Source organism: Tiliqua scincoides, chromosome 4 (assembly GCF_035046505.1).
Source record: "Tiliqua scincoides isolate rTilSci1 chromosome 4, rTilSci1.hap2, whole genome shotgun sequence".
NCBI classification, from domain to species: domain Eukaryota; kingdom Metazoa; phylum Chordata; class Lepidosauria; order Squamata; family Scincidae; genus Tiliqua; species Tiliqua scincoides.
The window spans coordinates 145,089,632-145,115,538 of record NC_089824.1 but is presented as its reverse complement, the minus strand read 5'-3'; the positions used below and the strand labels follow the sequence as shown (position 1 = coordinate 145,115,538).

Genomic DNA, 25,907 nt, shown 5'->3' with positions numbered 1-25,907 from the left:
GCACATGCTTTTCTTTATTGTACTTCACATGCTTCATGGCTGAGCAAAAATTAAGGACAGTGAACAGGTCAAAGTCACTCGGCATGACCAAATGAAGACTGGTGCTACAAACCCCTTGAGTTACTGAACTAAAGCATCACATTATGCTACTTACAAAATAATCACCATAAATCAGTGGTTTTTAGGAGTTAATGATAGGTTGGTTGGTTGACAGTGAAGTCACAGATGGTTTACTCTAACAAACTGCTTGTTAACTGTTCTAGCAATAGATTACAAATACTTTATTGCTAATATAAATTGCCATTTTATTGAAAAAATAGTTAAATGGAGCTGGGAAAAAATCATTTAGCTCTCAGTCATTAGCAACTTATTTTTCAAGACCAGGACTATAGAGTACAGTCTGTTGAGTTTCTACTACTTATGTACAGCATTACTTTCCATGCATTATGCATAAATGCTGGAAAGTATTGCCCTCAAGTGACCTTAGAACGTAGCTACAAAATTATAAGGCATTATTACCTCCCACCAAGAAGTTTATGAAGTTTCAGAAGGGTTTCTGTTTGGCACATATTTGAATAAAAACATCTTATTTTATGAAGTGGTTCTCTCAATTGTAATGAAAAAGAAAAAAAAATTATACAGTGCTGTAACAAATAACTGCTAATCCTTATGTTTATAGCTTTAATGAAAAGGGACTATTACATATTTAAACTGCAGAGCTCCTTTATTGTGTAAGAGTCCCTATATTTTGATACTACTGGCTTGTGGGTGGAAGACAGACTCCAAGGCAGGTTAAAAAAATGGAAATGGAAGGGAAGAATACAGGCTTATATTCACATCCTAGCATTGTTAGGGTGAAACTGTTAGGGCGCAATCCTAACCAACTTTCCAACACTGACATAAGGGCAGTGCAATTCCGAGGTAAGGAAACAAACATTGCCTTACTTTGAGGAGGCCTCCGTGACTGCCCCCCCCCAACTGCAGGACGTAGCACATGCCCCACTGGCACAGCTATGCCAGCGCTGGAAAGTTGGTTAGGATTGCGCCCTTAGCTAAATAATGCCGCTTATGACTCAAGAAATCTATATGATTGGTTACTCATGCACAGGTTGCCACAGGATAAAAATCTCTTCTCTCAGGAACAAGATCATAGCAAGCAGCACTGAATATTTTGTGGAATGATTATTATTAATTATTATTATTAACAGTATTTATATACCGCTTTTCAACTAAAAGTTCACAAAGTGGTTTACAGAGAAAAATCAAATAACTAAATGGCTAAAAATCAAATAACTAAATGATCCACCAACATCACTACAAAAATGACACTGGATGCATTAAAAATGGAAGAAAATCTAATGTCACAACAACTCCTGGCACTCAGATCTGTTTCGCCCCTTGGGAACAATCCTATATGGTGTGTTGGGAATCTGTTTGGTCAACTGTACAAAATAGTTTGATAATTGCACCCAATTCTGTTTTTCATTTTCAGGAGAACAAAAAAACTGCAAAGTTCAAAGGGTGCGATCATGGACTGGTTAAGGCATAATAATCTGCAACAAATCCATACAAGAGGTGATGAAGATTGATGGTCAGCTTGCTTGTTCAACATGGGGTCAACCCTCCTCTTGGTACAGTATATTCACATTTTGGATGCCTTCCTTGGTCTAGCATTACTTCCAGATACAAGTGTGACCAGGAGTGCCTTCCATCAATTACAGTTGATATGCTGACTATGCTCCTCACCATCATCTCCCATGTCCTGATAACCTGTAGAGTGTCTTTTAAAATATGGGGCTGGCTTTGGAGACCATTCATAAATTACAGCTGATTAAACATGTGGTTACTATACTATTCTTTGTTTGGGTGCTGCACTGAAGAAACATTTTAACATTCTTGACTTTGACTTGCTTTGATTTCCAATCACTTCCCAGACACAATTTTCACTGGAAAATGAAAACTAGACTTTCCACATGTTGACTGGACTTTCCACATCAACACCTGATAGTACGGAGTCAGGATGGGTGCAGCGGGTCTGGAATTGGACTTAGACCTGGAATATTCAGGTTCAAATCCCTGCTCAGACATGAAGCTTCCTGGGTGACTTTGGATGTTGGACTTTGGATCCAAGGATGTTGTGAGGACAAAATGAGGGAAGCAATTATGTACACCAACCTGAGTTTCGTGGAGGAAGGGTGGTATAAAAATGTGGAAAAACCCCCCAATAAAGGTCTAGTTTATGACCTAGCTACCTTTCCCTCATTCAGGGGGTGGGTGACCAGTCACGCAATGTTTGCACTCCAGTCTATTTGCTTAGTGGAGAGGAGCAGCTTCTCCTGATCTCTCTATGCTCTGTTTTAGTACCTCAATAGCTAAACATATGAAACAGAGTTAAAATGTATGGAAGGATGTAGAGTAGTGATAGTGCTGCAAATATGCAAGGTCCAATATACTGTAAGTTAATTTTTAAATTATGTTTACCTGCTACCTTCCTTCAAAAGTGCAATAGCAATCCGGATTCGATTTCTCAGAAATATTAACATTAGTATAATGACAACTTCGACTATGCAAAGTAGGATCACTGAAATCAAGAAAATTAAAGTTGTCACACACAGGTCACACATATATCAAACCATCACCTCACCCAGTTCAATTATTGTGTCAGCACTGTATTTCACAATCTCTTTGAGAGAGCTGGCTGTCAAACAGGATATGCCCCCCGCCCCAACAAAATTATATTACTGTGTATAATTGGTAAGATTGATAATTGAGGAGCATTACAGCATATAAGAAAGTTTACAAAGAAAACCATTTGTCTTAAAACAAAGCAATTAAATGCAGTGCTTTGCTTTAAATGTCATTTAGCCTTAATGTGCTCCATTTGAAGAAATGTCTCTTTATGATTAGACATTATTCAGTGGTTGCCTTTTGTTGCAATTTTAGTTTATGGCATCTAGAGAAGAAAAATGGAATTGACGTTTTCAAAGAAGTGACTGGCCCTGACCTCTATTATCCCAGTTTCACTCAAAAATAATTCCAGGGTAATCAAAAGATTTGAGCTTAAAATCAGTCTGAGAACAGATTGAAGCTCAACGTCTCTTCAGTGGAAACTGGGAGTGGACATTTGGAAAATAATTACATGACAATTTCAAGGGTGTTTTCATACAAAATGGTTGGTATTGTAATATTTCCTGTTAGCCGAGTAAACTATCATCTTTAAATTCCTGTAAGGAAGTTTAAATAATCAAGACTGTGTTCAAATTACTCCCATCCCCTTTTTCTCCTGCAGAATAATTGTTCATCACCTACAAGTCCTCTAGAGAAAGTAGACTGTAATTTGCAGTGACCAATTTCACCTAAAAATGAATTGGTTGTGGTTAAATGTACAATGCAATTCATATTTCATGTTGGATAATCAAGCTCTGAACAGTGTCTGATGCATTCAAAAAACAGATCTATGAGAGCAGAAAGTGCAAAAGCAGAAAACTGCATGATGGGCCCAATAATCACATGGAAAATGTTTCATGCAAATTGGTTCCTCACAACAACTTCCTCATTTTGCTCCAGAAACAAACGGTCCCCAAGGATGCATGCTCATATTTTAATTGAGGCTCATAAAATTCTTAATTCTTTTGAACAACAGTAGCAAGTTTCTAAATTTGTGTTCATAGCTGAAAGCCTGAAAATTATGACATGTCTTAAAGAGGCAGAAATAAAAAAAAAAGATTAAGGGCCCAATCTTAAGATACCTCAGCGCCGGTGCTGACCTCCAGTGCTGGTGACGGGTGTTGCAAACGTGCCATAAGGCATTCCTGTGACACCCTGGGAGGAGCCGGCACCGGTGCCAGCCCAGTGCTAGTCAGAGCTGGCCAGAGCACAGCAGGAGCTCCAGGCAGTGGTGAAGGCCTTGGGGGTGGGGGAAGGTGTTCCAGAGTGGGACGAGGACAAGTGAATGGAATTGGGGTGAGGGGGGTGGGACTGTGGAACCTATGCTCCATGTCAGCTTGACCAGTCTGACATAGCGCTCCTCTTAGTCTGCGCCAGCAAAATAGCCAGGGCAGGATGGAAGAGACCCATTGTGGCCCTTGTGCTCTTACTTGGGGGAAGGGGACAAAAGACCCGTTCCCCTGAGGAGGCCTCCAGTAGACCCAGTGGTGCCACTGGATGCACTGCAGCCATTTTGGCGCCGCTACACCCAGCAGAGCCACTGGGGATAGGACTGGGCTGCAAGATGCTTATTATCATTGAACACGACAGCTGGTAATTTTGAGTTCACATCAACACTACAAATTTCCTACATGGAATTCCCTCCAAGTCTAGTTTGCTCTGAGATTGCTCTTACTAGGAATGGTTGTAGTACACAGGACACTGAATTAAGGCATCTGTGATCTCTGCACAAGACCATCATATGTAAATAGTTGTCATGATTTTTCCCACCCAGAAGAGCTTTCTTAGCAGGAAGCATACAGAGTGGGCTCCAGTGTAGCATAAGTGCTACAAAGCTTGTTAGGGTAAGACCTCCACGATGCAGCAGATGCTGTGTACTTTTTGCTCAACTCTAGTCACCAACTGTAGTCGTCCAATGAATTTTTACACTGAGTGAATTGGATGAATAAAAAAGCAGGTGTCAAAACACAGATTTCTCACAAGATGCACTTACTAAATGCTAACCATGTTTGTCTCAGTTGCAGATACACCCTGAAGTCCGTCTGAAATCCAATATCATAGATAGTAAGATCGGAGCCAGGTATGCCATGCAAGCGACGAAACTCCCAGAAGCAGTGCCAGATACCTTTTGAAAAAGAAGCCATAAGTTCATGAAGTTGGAAGAAAGCCAAGGTTAAAAAAAAAAAGCATCAAATAAATATATTAAAAAGTTGCACTGGAACAGGAATGCCTACATCAACCTCATACTGAAATATATTTATTTATTTAGCAGTAGCACACAAACTGTGAATGAAAGGGGGTCTCTTCCCCTTCTCTTTGCAGGGAGCAGAATCAATAATCAAAGTGCTTTCAGTGTGAGCAGAAACCATGGTAAATAGTAGGTGGAGGCATTCACCTGTGATATCACCATTAGGTGCCTGGGAGCTGCCAAAAACCTGGAGTGAAGAAGCAGGTAAGCGATGTGGGGCCGGACAGGATGAGGTTGCCATGAATAAATACCGAGCATCCATAATTAGGCTGAAAGGGGAACAGGAAGGGTTGGAGTACTGGAGGGATGCCAGTCATTGACAAAAGGACTGAGAGGAGACAGGACTGATAGGGCAAGCTTGTCACACTTTTTCCAGAGTGACTGTACCAGGATTGAACCCAGCAAACAGCTACACTGATGAAAAACTGCCATACGGCCCTATAATTTGGAACAAACCCTGTGGGAGCAGGCCAAGCCCATGCTGATAACGTGTTTGTCACAAGTGGTGATCGAAATGCAGTTTGCACACTTCTTGCGACCTGGAAAAGCCTATCTAAATAACATCAGCATGCCTAAGGAAGCCTGGATCTCTCTGAAGGGCCCATAACAATAAATAAACCTTGTTTATATTTCAGAACATCTGATTTTAGTAGAATGTAGAGTGGAGAAATAGCAATGAACCTGTCAGCTTATAAAAACACACAAACAAAAGAAAAACGTTTGTTTAGTCCTGCAATCACTGACAACCCCTAACAAAAGCCAGATGGTGATATTACTCTTCTAGAGGCAGCAAAGAGACACAGCTGCACAGCAGGTAAAATAAGATGGCAAGTCATCTCAAAGCCCTCTGAGAACTCTACTCGGAACTGAATGGGAGCTTTTGTGCCATTCTTCTTCCTCCTTGCATACTGAGTGGCAGAAATTACACTGCTGCCCTGCTGAGGGAAGGAAAATACAGGCATGCCTCGTACCATTGCTGGCAGACCTGCCCTTCCACTATTGAGGCCGATCCACTTGCCCTGAAAAGACTTTTTTTTGATTTGCTGAAATGAGAAAAAGTTCCAGAAAGAGAAATTTTTATAAATACAGACTCTTTCTGGGAATAGGAGAGGGTAAGAAGTATAGGCACAAAATTTCTGATTAACAGTTTTCAACTAATTGGTATGATATCACATTCATCTGGTATCAAGTATAATTATCAAACAAAGGGTATGTATCAAACAAGTATCTGACACCTACCATATCCTATAATCCCAATTACACCAAAGATGAAAATCCAGAAAAGAACTCCTGCTGTGAACCTCAAGAGCACAAGGAAGACCAAGCTGACAATCATGGCAATAAACAGACCTCTGGAAAACAAAAAGGACAGGAGTTCCAGTAAATCAGCAGCCATTCACCTGTCCCCTCATTTGCCCCATTTTTTTTTCTATTCACTTTGTCAACAAGTGTTTCCTCTTCTGCAGTTTTGGTACTATGGAACTCCATGCACTCTCTTAATTAGTTGGGTGCCACAGTGGAAAGGCAACTAGGAACGAAGGGCTTGGTCCTATACTCTTCCCCCTGCCACTAGTGCAGCAGTTCCAAAAAGGAGCTTCTTGCATCCAGTGGGTGGGTGTGTGTGGATAAGGAGGCTCTGGAGGGGAAAGAGAATTTAAATTTCCTTACCCCTCTGTAAGGTGCTTGCCAATGGGTCTCCTCCTTGGACCTGCTCCAGCTCTTTAGCTGGTGCAAGTACAAGGAGAGAAAGTGGTCAGGAAGGCGGTGAAAAGAGGGGATAAGATCAACTATACGCCATCGCTGCTGGATCCACCCCTCACATAGATTCCCTGGCCCCTGTTTCTCCCCCTTCCAGTCCAGTTTCACCCCTTACCTAGCTTCGCCCCCTCCCCACCGCTGCCTTACTTGCTACAGTGGCTGTGATGGAATCTGGAGAAAGACAAGGAGTGCTGTTGCCTCTTACAGCAATGCTTCCTAAATGACCACCAACACGCTTTCAGCAGCCATTTTGCGACGGCAAACTCCATTCTGCTGTTGCAAAGTGCTCCAGCCAGCCTCCCATTCCTGCATAGGATTGGACTGTCCAACTCTTGCAAAAGTCATGCATAAAAATCATAGTGAAACATCATGAAAATGACGAAAAGAGTGCATAGGTCTATGGTGTTTTTTGTGTGTGTCTCTTGTACCATCACAATTTTGCAAGTGTGAGGCATGATCTTCCATGAAGAACAACTTACATCAAAATCCAATACCAAGAACTGGCATAGTCTTCAAAAATTTTAATGCCAACCGATCTTGCATCCAGCACATTATTGATGCCACTTGAAAAAGAAAGGGGGGAGGGAAGGAGAGAGACTGTTTATGTAGAATATATTCCTTATTCAAACCAAGCAAGTTAAGTGCTTACTATCATAACAAAATGCAGACCATATCGTAAAGTATCTTCAGATCATGATTCTGTTTGTAGCATTTGGTTTACTAGCAAAAGGAACATAAAGCGCCATTGGCAGTAATAACACTATATTACTATACTGCAGCTCTGGGTTTCTGCCCAGAACAAGCATCAGCTACAGGAAGTGTTATTCTCCATGGAGACTTCAGGGCTTAAATCTGCTCATGTTTACAATCACATTATTATAAAATATAGCAATGCTATAGGATATCTAATCAGTATTATTATTACTAGTTCTAATTGCTTGCAGTATCACAATAATGTATAGTATAATACATGATAATATACTCAGTATGGAAGCAAGATTACAGTAATACAACTGTGTTTTCTATATAGCTACCACTTGGCAATAAGAAAAGAAAAAGGAACAAATTAAAGGCGCATTCTCAGTTTTACAAAACAAGATATTTAAAGGATGATACCACTATAAATTGAAAGCTTAGCAGTCAAGTCACATTGCTGAGACTGCTAACTAGCACCCAATGAATCTGCTGTAAAACAAACAAGTCTCAATACTAGCTGAACAGAAAAAACGAACAGCACTACTAGTTGATTCTCTAGATCAGGGGTCTCCAAACTTTTTTGCCAGAAGGCTGCATCACATATCTTGCGTGGTGAAGAGGGCCAGAAAAAAAATTTAAATAAAAAATTTATATCAATAAATTAGAGATGGAACTTAGATGAGTGAATAAATGAATGAATGGGTTCATTCATTCAACCTCACTGGTCCTTAGAACACCCTCCAGATGCAACCAGAGCACAGCTCCAATCATGTTCAGCCAAGTGCACCAGAGGCTTTCAGGGGACAAGAGGCTGGCCGTGGGCCGCATCTGGCCCCCGGGCCGGGGTTTGGAGACCCCTGCTCTAGATCAGTGATTTTCAACCTTTTTCGTCTCACGGCACATTGACAAGGTTCTAAAATTGTCAAGGCACACCACCAGTTTGTTTTGACCATTGACACTATATTGTTGGTGTGGGGCTTACATTCCCCAATGGCCCTACCAACAAATGACTTTCCCCAACTCCCGCGGCACACCTGCATGTCATTCGCAGCACACCAGTGCGCCACGGCACAGTGGTTGAAAATGGCTGCTCTAGATGAAGACAAAGAAATGTGGACGTGTCACTTAGAGGTTGCATTTTAAAGACTAGCGTGCAGAGGTGTTTGGATGTGAGAAGCTGAATAAAAGATTAATGCAGACCTTTTGCCCCACTCTCTACTGCCTTGTGGTATGGTTCATACTTCAGAAAATGAAGATGAGCGTGTTCACGTGCATTGTTTGGGAACCTTGCTTATGCAAGTAAAAGTTCTGAATGTGTTATGTCACTGCAGAAAAAAAATCTACAATGGGGGTGTGAGCAGCTAGGTGGGGGACTGGGGTGGAAAGGTGACAGGTTCAGAGGTGGCCAGTGGATAGGTGGGCAGTGGCAGGTGGGGATTAAACACTTACCTCCCCACTCTCCTGTGCCAAATAACCCTTCTGATGCTGCATGTTCAGAAAGAAAAAAGGGCCATCAAGGGTAAGTTGCATGCATTTGGGTGACACATATATTATTCCATGGAAATAATTGAAACTACTTTGATCTGTTTAACCTAGAGTAGTGTTGAATTATAGAAAGGGAATAAGTGTCCTAGAACCAAATCCTAAGCTCTTTAGTGCTGGCAGTATGAGCGTACCGCCGGCACTGGGGATTGCACACGTGCTGTAAGGCATGCCCACAACATCTTGCACCGAGTCAGCACCAGCCCAGCTCTGCACCAGTTGGTGCTGAGCCCTATATCAGTTGGATGCTGCTTGGAGCTAAGAAAGAGCTCTGGGCAGCAGTGAGGACCTTGGAGGCAGGGGGATGGTGTACTGGGCATGGGGGCCCCAATGGATCCTGAACTCTGTGTCAGGCTGGAAAGGCCCCACAAGGAGTCTCTCAAGTCTGAGCCACCTATAGCCAGTACAGACTTGAGAAGCCCCATTGTAGGACTTGAGGTTTTCTCCTCCAGGGGAAGGGGACCTTTGTCCCCTTCCCACTGAGGAGACTTCCGGTTGCTGCTACAGGGCCACAGGATACAGCAGTGGCCAATTTGGTACCACTGCACCCAGTGGTGGCAGCGCTTTCAGGAATGGGCTGCCCATCCCCATATCATTTGTGATTAACCCTGAATGACTATTTTAAAAGGTAACAGTATAATTTGCCTAGAATTGGGGGGAATCAGGAGATGGAAGAAGGTCCCCCCTACCTTTTCTCTCATAATTACAGCACTGATCTAGATGGGAGATGTGTTCAGATGACCAGTACTCTTCAAAATCCACAACAGTGTTTTCAAACATTCAAATTCTCATATGACGAACAGGCCAGATAAAGTTGTACAAGTACAAACAAACAAACAAAAACACACACACACAGCCCATACTTTGCAGCTTCCCTGAGATCAGTTACATTCCTTGTTTTTCCTCTTCCATCTTTGAAAGTAGTCTGATTGGCCACAGTCAGAACGCCATTTTTAGTGGAGAAATCAGGAAAACACCTCTTAAGAACTGTTAAAAGAAAAAGTTATATATAGTGTGCTTTGTTTTAATTTTGGTTACATTCCACCAGTCATATTTGCCTTTCAATTCCATTGATTTAAATGCTCAAAATTGTTTGCACAGCATTCTCTAAAGCAGTGTTTCTCAAACGGTGGGTCAGGACCTACTAAGTGGGTCACCATGGTATGTGACTGCATTTGGAGAAATGTGACAGTTCTGCACTTTTAACAGGCTTCTACATATATGCTTTTTGATAGTCAATGGGATTTACTCCTGGGTAAGTGTGGGTAGGATTGCAGCCTAGGATTGTTAAAAATTTTCCTGCTTGATGATGTCTTAGACCAGGGGTGCTCACACTTTTTTGGCTCGAGAGCTGCTTTGAAACCCAGCAAGGCCCGGAGATATACCAGGAGGGAAGGAAGCGTCTGACAGACACCCCCTTTGATGTATGGAGCCCCTGCTGGACCAGGTCAGAGGAGGCCCACCAAGTCCAGCTTCCTGTGCCCCACAGTGGCCCACCAGATGCTTCAGGAAGCACACGGGAGGCCTCTCCTCTCTCCCCACCCCACATACTGGGGGCAGCCACAGGTCCCCCCAAGAGGCACATGCCCAGCCTTGCTGCACTACGGGGGGGAGGAGCTCCCCACTCCCCGCCCCCCCAAACTCTTTGTGGCTGCGCCCTGAGACCAGCAGGGAGAGGGAGGCGTCGCAGGTCCTCCTTGGAAGGGGCGGGGGGCTTCCCCGTTTCCATGGAGAGGGGTTGCGCATGCAGGCGGCAGGCGGGGGAGACACTGCTCGCACCGGCCCTCCTCCTGCAGCGGCAGGGAGGCCAGGGGGGTCATCTCACCTGTCAGCCCCGACCGAGAGCGGCAGCGGCTGCAGCACTTACCTCTGGGCTCCTACAGGGGTGGCTGGGCCGGGCATGGCTGGGCTGGCTTGGGCCAGACCTGACTGGAAGGGAAGGGGAGGGTCACTCGGGGCCTCCCGCGGCAACCGCCATCAGAGCAACTCCATCTCAAACTCCCACCCCTCCCCCCTTCTGCTGCGGAGCCCCAGGAAACGCCTCAGTCCAGTGCAGCCCAGCTCCCCCTCCCGCCACCACCCACTTTAGCTCCTGCTCTCCCGGCATGCAGCGCCACGAAACTGATGAAACTGACTAGAGTCTAGTCAGTTTCATTGCTGCATGCCTGAAGAGCAGCTAAAGTGTCAGTTTCAGTGTCAGTTTAGTGTCAGCTAAATATGTCAATTTCGTCTAGTCACTAGACGAAACTGACATATTAGTTTGGAGAGACAGGGCTCCGCGATCTACTCATTTTGCCTTGCGATCTACCGGTAGATCGCGATCCACCTATTGAGCACCCCTGTCTTAGACGAATTCTTTAGAGTCTAAAGAATTATAAGAAATTAGTGCTACTATCACATGATTGTAGAAAGAGACATTAGAGGCAAAGTCACGTTTGAAATATTTGATAGTGGACAGTTATTTATTTATTTGATTTATACTCCTCCTTTCTCCCCGAAGGGCACCCAAGGCGTGCTAGTGTTGGGTGTTAGTGTTATTAGTTATTAGTAACTGGACATACAATGTACCCTCCTTATCTACAGGCTTGGCATCCTCAGATGTAAATATCCACAGATGTTGAACCCTTGGCTCAAGAGCCTCAGAGGACCTCCTGGATGTGAATGGAAGTGGCTTCTGGTTAAACTCAGGATGTGTTCTGAGGCAGTCTCCCCACACCTCAGAAAGCTCCCAGATGCAATTAACTGGAAGGGCCTTTCAGTTGTGTCCTTTGTGAAGTTTGGGAGCTATGTGCAACCCCTGGAGAGCTGAGTGCAGCCCCCAGGTAAGTTGTTGTGGCACTGCGCTAGTCCCCCTCCAGTAGATTTAATTATCAGCAGAATTTGGTATCCATGGGGGTGTGTGTCCTGGAACAGATCCCCCATGGATACCTAGGGCTCAAGTATTTCATTTCATAGTGTCAATATATTATCATTCTTTTTCTACTCTTTTGATTTTGTTCAGCTTACAATGGGAAAAATTGGAAGGGCGGATGGTGGGCAACCCCGGGGGCAGACGGGAGGGAGCGGGAGGCGGGGCTGGGTTCCAGCACTTATGCTGGATCCAAACACTCATTCCCAGGGAGTTTGGAGCGGTATGAAGCCGCTCCGCTCTCCCTGGACTTGTGCCACCTCAGGAGGAGGAAAGGTTTCCCCTTGCCTCTGGCTGAGCCGCTTGGGGCCCCTATCCTGCTCTGGATACAGCGCAAGCCTCTTGGCTTGCCTGTTCCAGCGCAGGGTAGGATTGCGCCCGTAGTCTTTCCAGAGATGCTCTAGGCCACCACTCTCCTCCCCTCTCATCACTCTGCTCCCTGTTTTCTTTTCTCCCTTCCTTCTTCTTTTATAAAATCCAGGAAGCAGGAGGAGAAGCAACTGTATCGGAATGGGTATGCCATGGGGTAAGAGCATGGCACATACTTAGCTGTACTGGCAAGTGTGGGGCAAAGAGCCTGCAGAAGGGAGGGCAGCATTTTGTTGTGTGCTAGGGTGGCTTAGGCCAGCCCTGAGAGTACACAGCACAAGTACACATATACTCACAAGGTCGGCTTGGAATGATCATGGAAGGACAATCTTCATCACGCATTACCTGGGCCACAGACTAGAAAGCAAAGGAAAAAAGAAAGTAAAAAACAGTCCACCTGACAAATGTACTATTTCTAAATATTTCTCAAAAAAAATAATTGAGAACATATCCTGTTTTCTATCATTTTTTAAATTAAAAAATCCTGTAACATTATTTGATTGAGGTCTCAGTGGGGCATCAAAATAAGGACCCGTTTCTTTCTGGCATTTACTAGCAATGTAAACAAAACAGTAAGCATTAGACATGCTTTTGAACAGAGCAAGTTCCAGCAGGTGGCTTTGTCTTCATCTTTGATAAAACAAAATTACCTTTTAACACAATTAGCATAATTAACTTAAGGCTGCAATCAGGGCTCAGTAAGGGGTTTTCTGCATGAGAAGAATATTAATACAGGGTCCAAAAAGCACAAATTTAAAAAAATTGCTTGAATCTTGTGATGTGATTAGAAAGTCAGAATACATCCTCGTGACTTACACCTTATTCTCTGCTCTATCCTTTAAATAAGCAACTGCAGATGTCTTCCTAAACTGAATCATAGTCAAATCATATGCCAAATGAATCATATCTAAAATCTGAAAATAACTTGCTTATACTACCTTGAGTTCCATTTCCACTCACGTGGCTATTGAATAACAAGTCTAAGTGCTAATAAACATCTATATAAGGTTTATATGCTATTCTTTAGTTTGCAGGAGGTGAGTGAGTTGGCATTTAAAAAATGGCATTTGCCACCTGTAGCCTATAGTGGCACAGTCTCGTCTAGGAACTCAAGATGCAAGTGAGCCTCCACCAGTGTATTTTATTCTACTGTACCACTCTTTTTTTTTTTTTGTAAAAATGCTCAGTAATTCCCCATGAGGCTACTGTTGCCATTCTAGGTCAGGCATTTGGGTTGGCTTCAAAACTTCAGCAGGTTCACTGCAGCAGGTTCCAGGTAATTTACTTACATATTCTTTTTGCCTGCAATGAGTACTGGGTTGGATTAGATTGTTTCTAATGTCCTTTCCAATGTGAACATTCTATGATTCTACTCACCATCACCATCCAAGTTAAGGATAAAAGAAAGCTTTTTAAAACACGTTAAACTTATGTTAAAATAGAACTTTAATAACAAAACTAAAAATAAAGTCCCCTATTTACTCCATCCCCTATCCCTTCCTCTGTTGCTCTCCCTTGCATCAATATCTTCTAGAGATCATGAGGCCACCACAAGGCTGGGAACTGTGTTTATGCTCTCTGTAAAGTGCCATGTATGTAGTACTATGTTTATGTTAATAACAATAAATACATCGAACTAGGGATAGTTTGGTTGTAAACAGTTATGCTGAAAATCAGCTCATCTATGCTGACATTAACCTGCCAATGAGTAGCTCAGTGGTTCTTGAACATTTTAGCATTTTAGCACTGGAACCCACTTTTTAGAATGACAGTCAAGATCCACCAGACATGATGTAAATAACCTGGAAGTGATGTAATGGCTAGAAGTGAAATCCATTAAGTAAATTAAAAGTTTACAATAAGAATAACTTTTAAAAAATTATTTAAAATAAAGAAGAAACCTCCTAACCTTCCCAAGCAGCTGCTCATCTGTTTAAAAAAAATTCCCCAAACATTCCAAAGGTTGCAATCCAATCCACACTTACCTGGGAGTAAACCCCTTTAAGGGCGCAATCCAAAACTTGCGCTGCATCCAACGTGGGATTGCAGCGAGTAGCGGCTCAGCCAAGGGCAAGGGAAAGCTCTTCCCCTTACCCCTGGGTAAGGGCTGCGTGCCCCTATGGGTCTCCTTGGACCTGTGCCACCTCTGGAGGTGGCTGAAGTCCGAGGAGAACGGAGCAGCTTGAAGCCGCTCCGTTTGCCCCAGGGAAGGGGGTTGGGATCCGGCATAACCGCTGGGTCCCAGCCCCGAACCCAGCTCCCTGTGCACCCGCCCCCTGGGACCATCCTCCCCCACCCAGTAACTTCCCCTCCTGCCCCCTCCCCACGCCCCCCACGCCTACCTTTGCCGCTTGTGTCGGTGCACTCGTGCCGACACAAGCGGCGGCGTGGGAGCCGCGGCGGAGGCTTCTGCTTCCCTTCACGCATCGGCGCATCTGGATGCGCTGACGCGGTTCCCGCTCACAGAGGTGCAAACGTGCTTTATGGCATGTTTGCGACCCTCCAGGGCCACCTATGCTGGCATAACTGCTGGTTAGGACTGCGCCCTAAATATATTAAAACATATTAAAAACAAAATACACATTGAAATGAATGGGGACCCACCTGAAATTGGCTTGCGACCCACCTAGTTAGTCCCAACCCACAATTTGAGAAACACTAGACCAGCTTATCTTGGATAGATAAAAGAGTAGCACTCAGATGGCAATATCTATCCATACTCACCTTCCATGGTTTGTTAAAGCCAGGCTTGCAAAACTGTCTGTAGTATTCCCAATAACTTTTGTTATATCTGTAGGAAGATTGCATGTCTATGTAGGTTGCAAACCTGTCTGGGCACTTTGAGACACAAAGCTTTAAGAGAAGAAAAATACACATTGATCGTAGCAGCACTGGAGGATGAGAAAGTTATATTATCAAAGCAGAGACAAAAAAAATTGCCATTTCTAAGAGTGCTTCATTTTATCAGATTGCCTGCTTAGCCCAGCACTTAGAAGCAGACACAGTCATTTTTTTTCCTATTTTTTTCCCCTTTGCAATCTCAAGATAAACACTTTCAAAACACAGTGAAGTGAGGTACTTTGATTTTTTCCTCCAAACACAGCATCATTCCAAGTCTTACGGCCTGTTAAAAGTGTTTTATGTACAAATTTTATTTTTAAAGTTTTTTTAAATGAAGTATTCAGAAAGTGCTTTTTTATTTTGCAGATTTTTTTTTCAATCTTCTTACTTCTACCTTCCCATGAATGCAATGCAGCAAATGGATATACATGTGGTGTAGTTTACCAGGTACACAGAGTATTCAAAGACCAATCAATTAACTTGGAAACAGTTAAACTTGTTTTGCTCCCTTATAGGGCAATCTGAGCGCAAACCACTCTCAATGGTTCTGTCAAAAGCAAATTAAGTTTATATTACCTGAAGGTTGTGAATGCATTAAGGTTAGTCTAGGCCAAGGGAATCAAAGGGCCCAATCCTATCCAACATTTCAGTGTCAATGCAGCCACAGTGCAGTTCCAAAGTAAAGGAACAAATGTTCCCTTACCTTGAAGAGGTTTCCATGACTGTCCAAACCCGAAGGATGCAGCACGCATACCGTTGGCACAGCTGCATCAATACTGCAATATTGGATAGGATTGGACCCAAACTCATTTCATAATGTGGGCCAAATAGCATTTTTGGCTTCTACTGACGGTCAGAAGTAGCATCATTAAGCAGGAAGTGACATCATTAAACAGATTATGACCAGAAAAAAAGTACTTTGTTCTCACTTAGGAACTCAGCTGCAAGTGTCTGAAGAGAAAATATGCAAATCTTGATCATATTTTCAAGATATAGGAAAGAACAATTATCACATGGGCTGCCCTTTCAGCAGTGCCACTTCTGCTGAGGCATCACTTCACAGCTTAGCAGCTGCTGTGCTAAGTGACACCTCAGCAGAAGTGGCACTGCTGAAAGGACAACCTGTTTGATGAGTGGGCTCTCCCAGCACCTTGGCAGCTTCTTCTTTTCTCACTCTTCTCAGTCTGCCTTTTCCTCTGTACCCTTCCATACCTTCCTTCTTCCATCTTTCCTCCCAGTGCTGGGTGGCCTGCATGACAATTTGGCTCTTTTAGTGCCGCCTTTCAGCAGTGCTGCTTCTGCAGACATATCACTTCACAGCTCAGCAGCTGAGACCAGCTGACGGTAGTGCCAGGAGAGCCCAATTACCATGGGAGCCAGATAATGAGCCAGTTACTAGAATAATGAAGGGCCTTGTGTCTGACACCCCTGGGTTAGGCTATATTCAAACCATAACAATGTCATAATACATAAAATCTAGATAAAATGGAGTGCTCAGTTTCATGTTCTGATCCCCAGATCTGCTGTACCAGCAGATAATTGCTTAGGATTCAACAATGGTACCTGAATGAACAGATATGCCACAGTTTAATACTGCACTTATGGACACTTCTGAAGAGGTTGAGTTGTCAACCCTTGTAACATAATTTAATATATTATGATATTAAATAATGTGCATGCGAAGTTAATTTTGTGTTTATATTGTGTTCGGCTGTTTAAATGCGGGCTTCTGCCTAAATCTTTAAAAATAATTCACTCATTAGTAAAATGTATGATTAAGAATGCAATATAATTAATTAAACCACTTTTAAAATTATCACACTGATCTTTAGTTATACAGATTATCAGTCTCTTCTCAATGTTCATTAAAAAGTTACACAGATGGGAATAAATCATTTTTTTACTTCAAGAAATAAAATTATATTTGTTACATTTAATGGAATTGCAAGTGCTTTCTGTGCCTATAATGCATGTTTTTACTACCATTAATCAAAAGAAAAAATAATTACACTTGATATGCATATTTTTCAACGTAGTGTTGAAAAACTCTACAGTTTTATGTACTATGAAACTTAGTTCAGGGACATTAAGTGCTGGCAATTATGGCCAAATAAAATACATCCTTGGTAACTGCGCACTCCATTCCTGCTGATTCACTTATTCGTGAGAACAAAAGTATAATTTACATAATTACATGCGCAGTCTCTTTGCGGTCATATCCCTTCACAAGCAGCTCTGGCTCTCTAGACTACTCTCTTCTTCAATCATTAGCTGGTGCTTGGAGAGCAGATTGTTTTCTCAACCAATAAGCTGCTGTAGGTGCCACAGGGATCTGTGTGTCATTCATGTTTGAGCCATGTTGAGCCACGTTTTCTTTGGTGCTGTCCATTGAAACTTCCAGTAGAGCGGTCACTCTCACTATTGCAGCTTGTGTGGCAGCTGGATGATGTTCATTCTGCAGACAAGGCCAAACAATTTCAGTCTGCGTTTTCGGATTTGTTCTTTGACTGATGTTTGATGATTGCATCTTATCCGAATTGTCTCGGATAAGGAGAGTCTCGGATAATTGTCTCAGATAAGTGTCCATCACAAGGAGAGACACCCAGGATCTGTCTCAAGCATCTCATTTGGAAGACCTCTGTTCATGTCTGATTTGAGCAGAGTTCATTTCTGATCCATATAAAAGAACACTGTCAAGATCAGTGTTTGGAAGAAGTGAATTTTGGTCTTGATGGGGATATTGGCCTTCTTTCAGAGGCACCATTTGAGTGAGGTGAATGCTACTGTTGCCTGGCCAATTCTGCTGTGGACTTTGGTGATGGACACCACTTTGTTCTTCTGTACTAGCAATCCCAGGTATAAGACTTTTTGAACCTGCTCGATTTGGATTCCATCAAGCTGAACATTAGTCTGTGATCCATCTGTGGTCATAACTTTGGTCCTACCCACATTGGTTCTTAGGCCATAGGACTGGGCAACGTGGTAAATGATGCCGGTGGCCTCTGCATCTGTGTCGGCAAATATGGCACTATTGTCTGAGAACATCAAGTCAGTCAGGGAGATGATTATGTCATACTGGATTCCATGCCTGTCCTTGAATGCTTTCCTCATAATGGCAGCAATAATGATATTGAAAAGCAGGGGAGAAGCAAAATCTCCCTGGTGGACTTTCTTGACTCTAGGTCTGGGCAGCAATAAGCCAAGCAAGCAGCAACTACAAAGCTGAAGGAGAAGCAGCCCAAGCATGGGCTGCGAAGTGTAGGCTCATGTTCCCTCAGTGGCTCACGCCGCTTCTTACATACTCCCCCTGGCTATGGGTCTAGTTGGAGTGTGCAGCTGCCTCTCCTGCGTGTGTTTGCTGGTGATGTACACACACACCCCACATATTTGAAGAAAGAGAGAATTACCACAGGATTACAGCAGACAATACTATCATCCAGCCCACAGAGTTCAAGGTAAGACTCAGGTTCCTAAAGTTCATATAGCAAAGAGGGTCCATAAACACTGTTAGGCGTATTCGTCGTTGCCCAGACAACTTCGTGCCCCAGAATGCCTTGTGGCTGCTAGCTGACTAAAGGAAAACACACAAAGCATATTTTCTGTTCTGTCATTTGCAGTTAATGAGTGAGAACCTAGTGAGAACCAAGTGCTTATTTCTGGTCACAACCGAATGATGCCACTTCTGGCCCTCAGCAGGTGCCATCAATGCTAGTCAGCCCACGGTATGAAATTAGTTTGACACCCCTCTTCTAAACCGTCAAAAGGCAACATTCATAGGACAGGAACCGAACAGCCCTGCTTGCCTTCACACTTAGATGCTTTTCAGTTCCCTTTTTGGCAGCATACCCCCACATCCCTGAATTGTCTGAAAAGACAATTTCTAGGTTAGGGGATACCCCCCCCCCAAGCAGTATTCCCTGAGGCACAAGAAGCTACTACTGGACAAAAACATTGCGCGCACACACACGCCATTTGAACACAGGAGCATTCTGTAACACAGGCTTGGTTAATTAGTTATGAACAAATTTCCAAGAGCTATAGTTAACAGTCATTCAAAACATCTGGTGTCAATACTGTAATACAGTAATTTTGCTACAAGCAGCCCTGGACAAGTTATTTATTTCCCTCCAGCCCAAATCAGATACTGATTAGCCAGCAAAACAGGGTTAGATAAGGCAAAGGGTCACTTAAGGTGAAGCAGCAACATTGATTATTATCAATCAATCAAAATACGGTTCATTTCTAAAGAAACCAATGGCTATGAAAAGGGAACTTTTGCATTTCTTAAAATATGCTTTGTGACAAGGGAAAAAAACACTCTAGAAGGTGTTATTAATTTTCTACAAGATGTTTAAACACCAACCCAATAATACTGTAAGACACATACACAGCAATATGACTGACAGTCACAGAAAATCTTAATTTCCAAAGTATTTTTATAGTCACATTTGAATGGACAATCATTTTCATTTCCATCGCCTTGGAATTATCATATAACTATACTGTTATATAGTATATAAGTATACTGTATAAATGTGTATGTATTCATCTGAGAATTTTCATTTATACAGTACATATACGCAGTAGTAGCATTTACCTTTTTCCTTGCCCAAAAGAAAAAGTAACTGGCAATTCTAAAAATGTTCACTTTAAAAGTGACAAGAGATACTCCAGATTCTGTAAATACCTTTTACTTACCTGTGTTGTAGGGCACTGTAGGTTTATTAGCACTATAGGACTGGCACATTTCAGAATGTTAAAGTAAAACAAAATTGTCTTGTTCCTACAGAGGAATGGGTAAAAAATTATTATTTTGGATTTTACAGCAATAATTCACAGTATGCATGAATCCATAACACACAGACAAACAGGGCTGGCCCAAGACCTCCTGACACCTAAAATGGTAGGCCAAATGCACCTATGTCAAGGGTTCCAAAAGTGTGCATAGCAATGCCTTAGGATGTCATGGCACACTCACAAGTATGCCCCGTGTGGCCCTTCCTACCTGTTCTCCTGGGTGCACCAACTTGGATCTTGCAAAATCTCATGAGATCGAAGATGGCAGCGCCTGGCTGAGCTGGGAAGAAGAGGCTATGGGGGCAGCATGACCTTGGTAATTTTGGGAACCACTGCTGTATCTGATAATGCAGCAGCCTCTCCTCCCACACTCTCTCTAGCTCATCACTCTGCTTCCATCCACATTTCCTCTTCCTCTCTGTCCCTGTCCTCCTATTTCAATCCAGGGAGCAGAAGGAGGGGGAGGAATAGTTGAAGCAAGTAGGTGGACAGAGATAGGTGCCCCCCCCCCCCGTAATCCGCTGCCTGAGGCAACCACTTCATTTGGCCTCATGAATGAACTGGCCCTGTACACATTTACATTCAGTTCCAAAGATGCAATGTGATGTAAGAACAAAGAGTCCTGCTGCCTCAGATCAAAGGACTACCTATTCCTAGGTAGCCCAAAATCCTGTTTTTCACAGTGGTCAACCAGATGCCTCTCTGAAACCCACAAGCAGAAGAGAAATGCCACTCTACTATGGAGCTCCCCTGCAACTGATTTTCAGAGGAATACTGCAGGCTGTGCAGCATGGCCTCTTCCAGTTTGAAGAGACATTTGGCCAACACACTGAGGCAAAGAGGCAAAAAATGAAGGCCCATAGCCAGGGAGACAAACCAGGGACAGACTGCACTTGCTCCCAGTGTGGAAGGGATTGTCACTCCCGAATTGGCCTTTTCAGAAGCACTAGATGCTGTTCCAGAACCATCAACAAATAGATGAACAGGTCTTGCTGAGGGAGAGTCAGCATGGCTTCTGTAAGGGTAAGTCTTGCCTCACGAACCTTATAGAATACTTTGAAAAGGTCAACAGGCATGTGGATGTGGGAGAACCCGTGGACATTATATATCTGGACTTTCAGAAGGCGTTTGACACGGTCCCTCACCAAAGGCTACTGAAAAAACTCCACAGTCAGGGAATTAGAGGACAGGTCCTCTCATGGATTGAGAACTGGTTGGAGGCCAGGAAGCAGAGAGTGGGTGTCAATGGGCAATTTTCACAATGGAGAGAGGTGAAAAGCGGTGTGCCCCAAGGATCTGTCCTGGGACCGGTGCTTTTCAACCTCTTCATAAATGACCTGGAGACAGGGTTGAGCAGTGAAGTGGCTAAGTTTGCAGACGACACCAAACTTTTCCGAGTGGTGAAGACCAGAAGTGATTGTGAGGAGCTCCAGAAGGATCTCTCCAGACTGGCAGAATGGGCAGCAAAATGGCAGATGCGCTTCAATGTCAGTAAGTGTAAAGTCATGCACATTGGGGCAAAAAATCAAAACTTTAGATATAGGCTGATGGGTTCTGAGCTGTCTGTGACAGATCAGGAGAGAGATCTTGGGGTGGTGGTGGACAGGTCGATGAAAGTGTCGACCCAATGTGCAGCGGCAGTGAAGAAGGCCAATTCTATGCTTGGGATGATTAGGAAGTGTATTGAGAACAAAACGGCTAGTATTATAATGCTGTTGTACAAATCTATGGTAATGCCACACCTGGAGTATTGTGTCCAGTTCTGGTCGCTGCATCTCAAAAAAGACATAGTGGAAATGGAAAAGGTGCAAAAGAGAGCGACTAAGATGATTACGGGGCTGGGGCACCTTCCTTATGAGGAAAGGCTACGGCATTTGGGCCTCTTCAGCCTAGAAAAGAGACGCTTGAGGGGGGACATGATTGAGACATATAAAATTATGCAGGGAATGGATAGAGTGGATAGGGAGATGCTCTTTACACTCTCACATAATACCAGAACCAGGGGATATCCACTGAAATTGAGTGTTGGGCGGGTTAGGACAGACAAAAGAAAATATTTCTTTACTCAGCGTGTGGTCGGTCTGTGGAACTCCTTGCCGCAGGATGTGGTGCTGGCGTCTAGCCTAGACGCCTTTAAAAGGGGATTGGAAAAGTTTCTGGAGGAAAAATCCATTATGGGGTACAAGCCATGATGCGTATGCGCAATCTCCTGATTTTAGAAATGGGTTATGTCAGAATGCCAGATGCAAGGGAGGGCACCAGGATGAGGTCTCTTGTTATCCGGTGTGCTCCCAGGGGCATTTGGTGGGCCACTGTGAGATACAGGAAGCTAGACTAGATGGGCCTATGGCCTGATCCAGTGGGGCTGTTCTGATGTTCTTATGTTCACCATTCAGAGTGCGATACCACAGTCTTTCGAGACTGAAGGTTGCCAACAACTGTCTCTGAACCTAGAAGCAGCATATAGTCATCATGACTAGTGGCCATTGACAAACTTGTCTTCCATGAAAATGAACTTGTCTATTGAAAGTAAAGACAATAAAACTTCAGAGTTCTTGAGCTAATTCAAACTAGCAAGTCTCAATTCTAGAAGGCCAATATTTCTCTGCACAACTATCTTGTGTGGCACCAACCCACTTGCATGTCAAATTAACCTTAACCCAGATCTCACAAGTTATAGCTTTATCTTTAATGTCATCTCTCCATTCACCAGTACTCTTGCTTACAGTGAATCTGTTGGACATACAGTAATTGAAAATACTTTAACCATAGACTACATTGTACAAAGAAGTTAGTAGTTTTTCATGTATGGGACTTTGTGGCACAAAAAAATCAACCACATTTCTTTTTTTGCCTAGAAACCCGTGGCTTAGACAAAGTCCCAAGGATCTTCTAACAAAAATACATATGAGGGAAATCCATACCAGGACAAAACCACACTGATTCTTTAGGAATGGGAGTGAGATGGGGAAAAAATTTCTTTCTTACAATCTTGACCAGAGACTAACAGAACAGAGAATAGATGCCATTTGCAGTAGTTTCCTAAAACAATGACGATATAAAACCATATTCATCTTCATTCACACTAATCAGAAAATTTAACAATATATGGAGAAGACTGATAGCATGTGTGTCTGGATGGATGTATTTTCTGAGGATCTGTTGGCATTACTCAGCCTATGTCAATGACTCTGAACTATGTGCCGACATCCACCAAGAGGCCATAGAAGACATATAAGATATTTAAGTAACTAGGACCTTTGGATAATGGCGGTTTAGACAATGGAGAGATTCATCTTTGTAAATTCCTGACTCCAGCTGATACACCTGCCTGACAGTTCTATTATGGAATTGAAGTGTTTGTTACTCACTGACAGAAATGCAAGGAAAAAACAAGAATAAATATGCAGAAGAGTAGAAACCTGGCACACAGTAATAGGTTTGCCTCCTTTATAACTAGGCTGTATTTCATGATAATACTTTAGTCTTCTGAATGCAAAACAAATTTAAGGCTTAGGTGGAGATTAATAGATGGATTAAGGTGTATGGAGATCCCCAGAGGGTTCTGGGGGTTACACAAGACAGAATTAATTTTACATTATTGAACTCATTATAGTTCAATTTTTCCCCCTTCATGATCTATGAACATGGGAGAATTTTTTAAAGTTCCAAATCTTCTAAAATATTTACTTGGTGTAATATTTGTTGAAAGCGTTGAAACATTCATTTACATTTTATTGCTATATGCCAAGGCATTTCAAAGAGCAATAACATAAAGATTGGCATCCATGTCCAAACTTAATTATTCTCAAAGCATGAATTAAGGCCAGCTTCTGAGCCTGGCAAACCCCAAGCAATCCATGCAATCTATCTAAGCAATCTGTCAGCAATCCATGTCAACTATAGGTCAGTGTATGGGTTTCATCTAAAGCCGCTACCAAACACTTTTTATTTTTGCACCATGCCAATTTTAAAACACCATCACAAGTGTTCATAATAACAACGCCATGGCTGCTGAAAAGATAATGTAAATTTGCCTAACACATTTACAGATCAATCCTGACCTGTACTTGGGCTGGCGCAAGTCCCTTGCGTAATGGGTCTGTGATGTCCATCCCAGGAGTGGGGCCTGGGGGGAGGAACTTCGGCTGCAAAGTCACCGGTGAAGGACACCCTGCCTGGGCGGTGAGGAACACGAGGAACACCAAGAGTGGTCTACAAGCCCGATTTAATCATGTCAGCACCTTTACATTCATTTAGGGGCCTGTTCACAACACAGGACCCCTGGGTCAGTGAGTTTGAATAAAGTTCAGTTAGTCATGCACCCACTTGCGTACTGAGTCCTTGTTTCCTCACAAGTCCCTGGAGGCTGGGTTCAACACAACTGGTGCCGCTGCAGAGTGGTTCTTGCCTCGCTAGTGGTTAGGTGCAGGGAGTGGAGGTACTTGGTTGGACCCGCTGGGTTGCTGGCCCCTGGTTCATCTCCCGCTGCCCACAATTCTCTGAAGGCAATCCAAGGAGCCCCTCCTCCTGGGGCTGCTGGTGGTACTCTAGGTTCCCCCCAGTGGTGGTGGGTCAGTTTGGATGGCCTTGTGGGATCCCAATGTGATGGCTAGGTGGAGGTTCTTTCACCACACCATTCTGACCGCGAGGGGGTTGGGTTCTCCTGCCTTTCTGTCCAATGGTGCCTGGGCTGGAGGGATGCAGCCACCGCCCAGTGGTTCGTCTGCAGAGGGCTGGGCTGCTGCCTGGCTTGCCCTCTACTTCCTTTCTCCCTCGCTCTAGAGCTCCGGGAGGTGCCTCCTCTCTCCTTGCCTGCTGGGCTCCTTATGAGCCCGGCACTCGCCCATCCAATCTCCGCCCCTTCCGCTGGGTGGCCGGGCCCGAGATCTCATGAGATCTCGAGTTTTCCCCATATCCGGCTGTCCGCGCCTGCCGCAGTGTGCAGGTGCGGCACGACCGGGAGGCTACTCTCCTGGCCACCTCCTCGCCCGATGGTGTTACCGCCGCTGCCGCCGCAGCTGGCTGCCCCAAGCCTCCCAGGTACTGCGGGCTTCTGCCTCCCTGCCCAGCCAGTTGCCCTAGGCTCCAGCCTGCCCGTGGGGGCTCAGGGTCCCTTCTCCCCCCCCAGCCATGTCGTCCCGGGTTGCTCTTCCCACGGGGTGGGTCCTGGAGTGACAGGGTCGCAAACACCATGCACCTCCTCCTGAGTTGGCAAGGCCAACATTCCACATATCAGTGGAGAGGTTGCTGGCACAAGGCCCATGTGGTCTGCCAACGCAATATGCAAATAGGATTGGGCAACAAGGCTGCCATTCTAGGCATTCTTCTGAATATTTATTGTTGATTTAACACGCATAAGATTGCATTGTTAGGGGGGGGAAATAACACCCTTCAGAGATAATTGCTTTCTACATGGAACTTGTTTATATTGAAGATCTCATATCTATCATCTTCACAGGATTCCTTTTATTGCTTAGGATGAGACAGAAGCACATTCTTTGACCATTTTGAATATGGCATACAACACTAATGGGACAATAAGGCTTTGGACTCACTGCAAATTGACTCAGTGGCACAGTAACAATACTTTATAGATGGGTGCTATCAATCTGGACACAAGAATGGCTTGGACACATTGAGCAAGGAAGACTGGAGCTGACCATTTAAAAATAAAAAAGTGAATGCACAGAATCAAACCATACCCAGCACTGATATAGTGTTTTAGGGTGTCCAAACTACTTCACATATATTATCTTGCAATCCTTACTACAACCCTGTAAAGGTTGACAGAAGCTATCCATAAATTTACGAGAGAACACATCCTCAAAATGTCACAGTCGCCAAGGGTGTACAGCAGCCTAGAGTCTAGGTTGTTGTACACCACTGGAGACTGTGAAGTTTTAAGAACGTGTACTCACATAAATTGTGGTCTAGGCCCTAGATAAGTAGTCTCCAAACTTTTTGGCAGGAGGGCCACATCATCTCTCTGACACTGTGTCGGGGGCTGGGCGAAAAGAGTTAATTTACATTTCAAGTTTGAATAAATTTGAATAAATTTACATAAATGAATATATTAGA

General features: G+C 43.7%; 1 protein-coding gene across 4 annotated transcripts in view; it reads right to left on the bottom strand.

The window, feature by feature from the left end:
* Positions 1 to 25,907, bottom strand: part of SLC44A5 (solute carrier family 44 member 5) — a 219,231-nt gene that overhangs the window by 27,151 nt on the left and 166,173 nt on the right. For 2 of the 4 annotated variants that reach the window (XM_066622821.1, XM_066622820.1), the window contains exons 5-13: positions 19,728 to 19,812; positions 14,913 to 15,041; positions 12,485 to 12,545; positions 9,775 to 9,898; positions 8,819 to 8,854; positions 7,153 to 7,236; positions 6,155 to 6,267; positions 4,661 to 4,792; positions 2,482 to 2,581 (exon numbers count right to left, since the gene is read on the bottom strand). In XM_066622821.1, the coding sequence (XP_066478918.1) occupies positions 2,482 to 2,581; positions 4,661 to 4,792; positions 6,155 to 6,267; positions 7,153 to 7,236; positions 8,819 to 8,854; positions 9,775 to 9,898; positions 12,485 to 12,545; positions 14,913 to 15,041; positions 19,728 to 19,812 (864 nt within the window). The remainder of the gene's footprint in view (positions 1 to 2,481; positions 2,582 to 4,660; positions 4,793 to 6,154; positions 6,268 to 7,152; positions 7,237 to 8,818; positions 8,855 to 9,774; positions 9,899 to 12,484; positions 12,546 to 14,912; positions 15,042 to 19,727; positions 19,813 to 25,907) is intronic. The other 2 variants (XM_066622823.1, XM_066622822.1) reach the window with 1 other exon arrangement.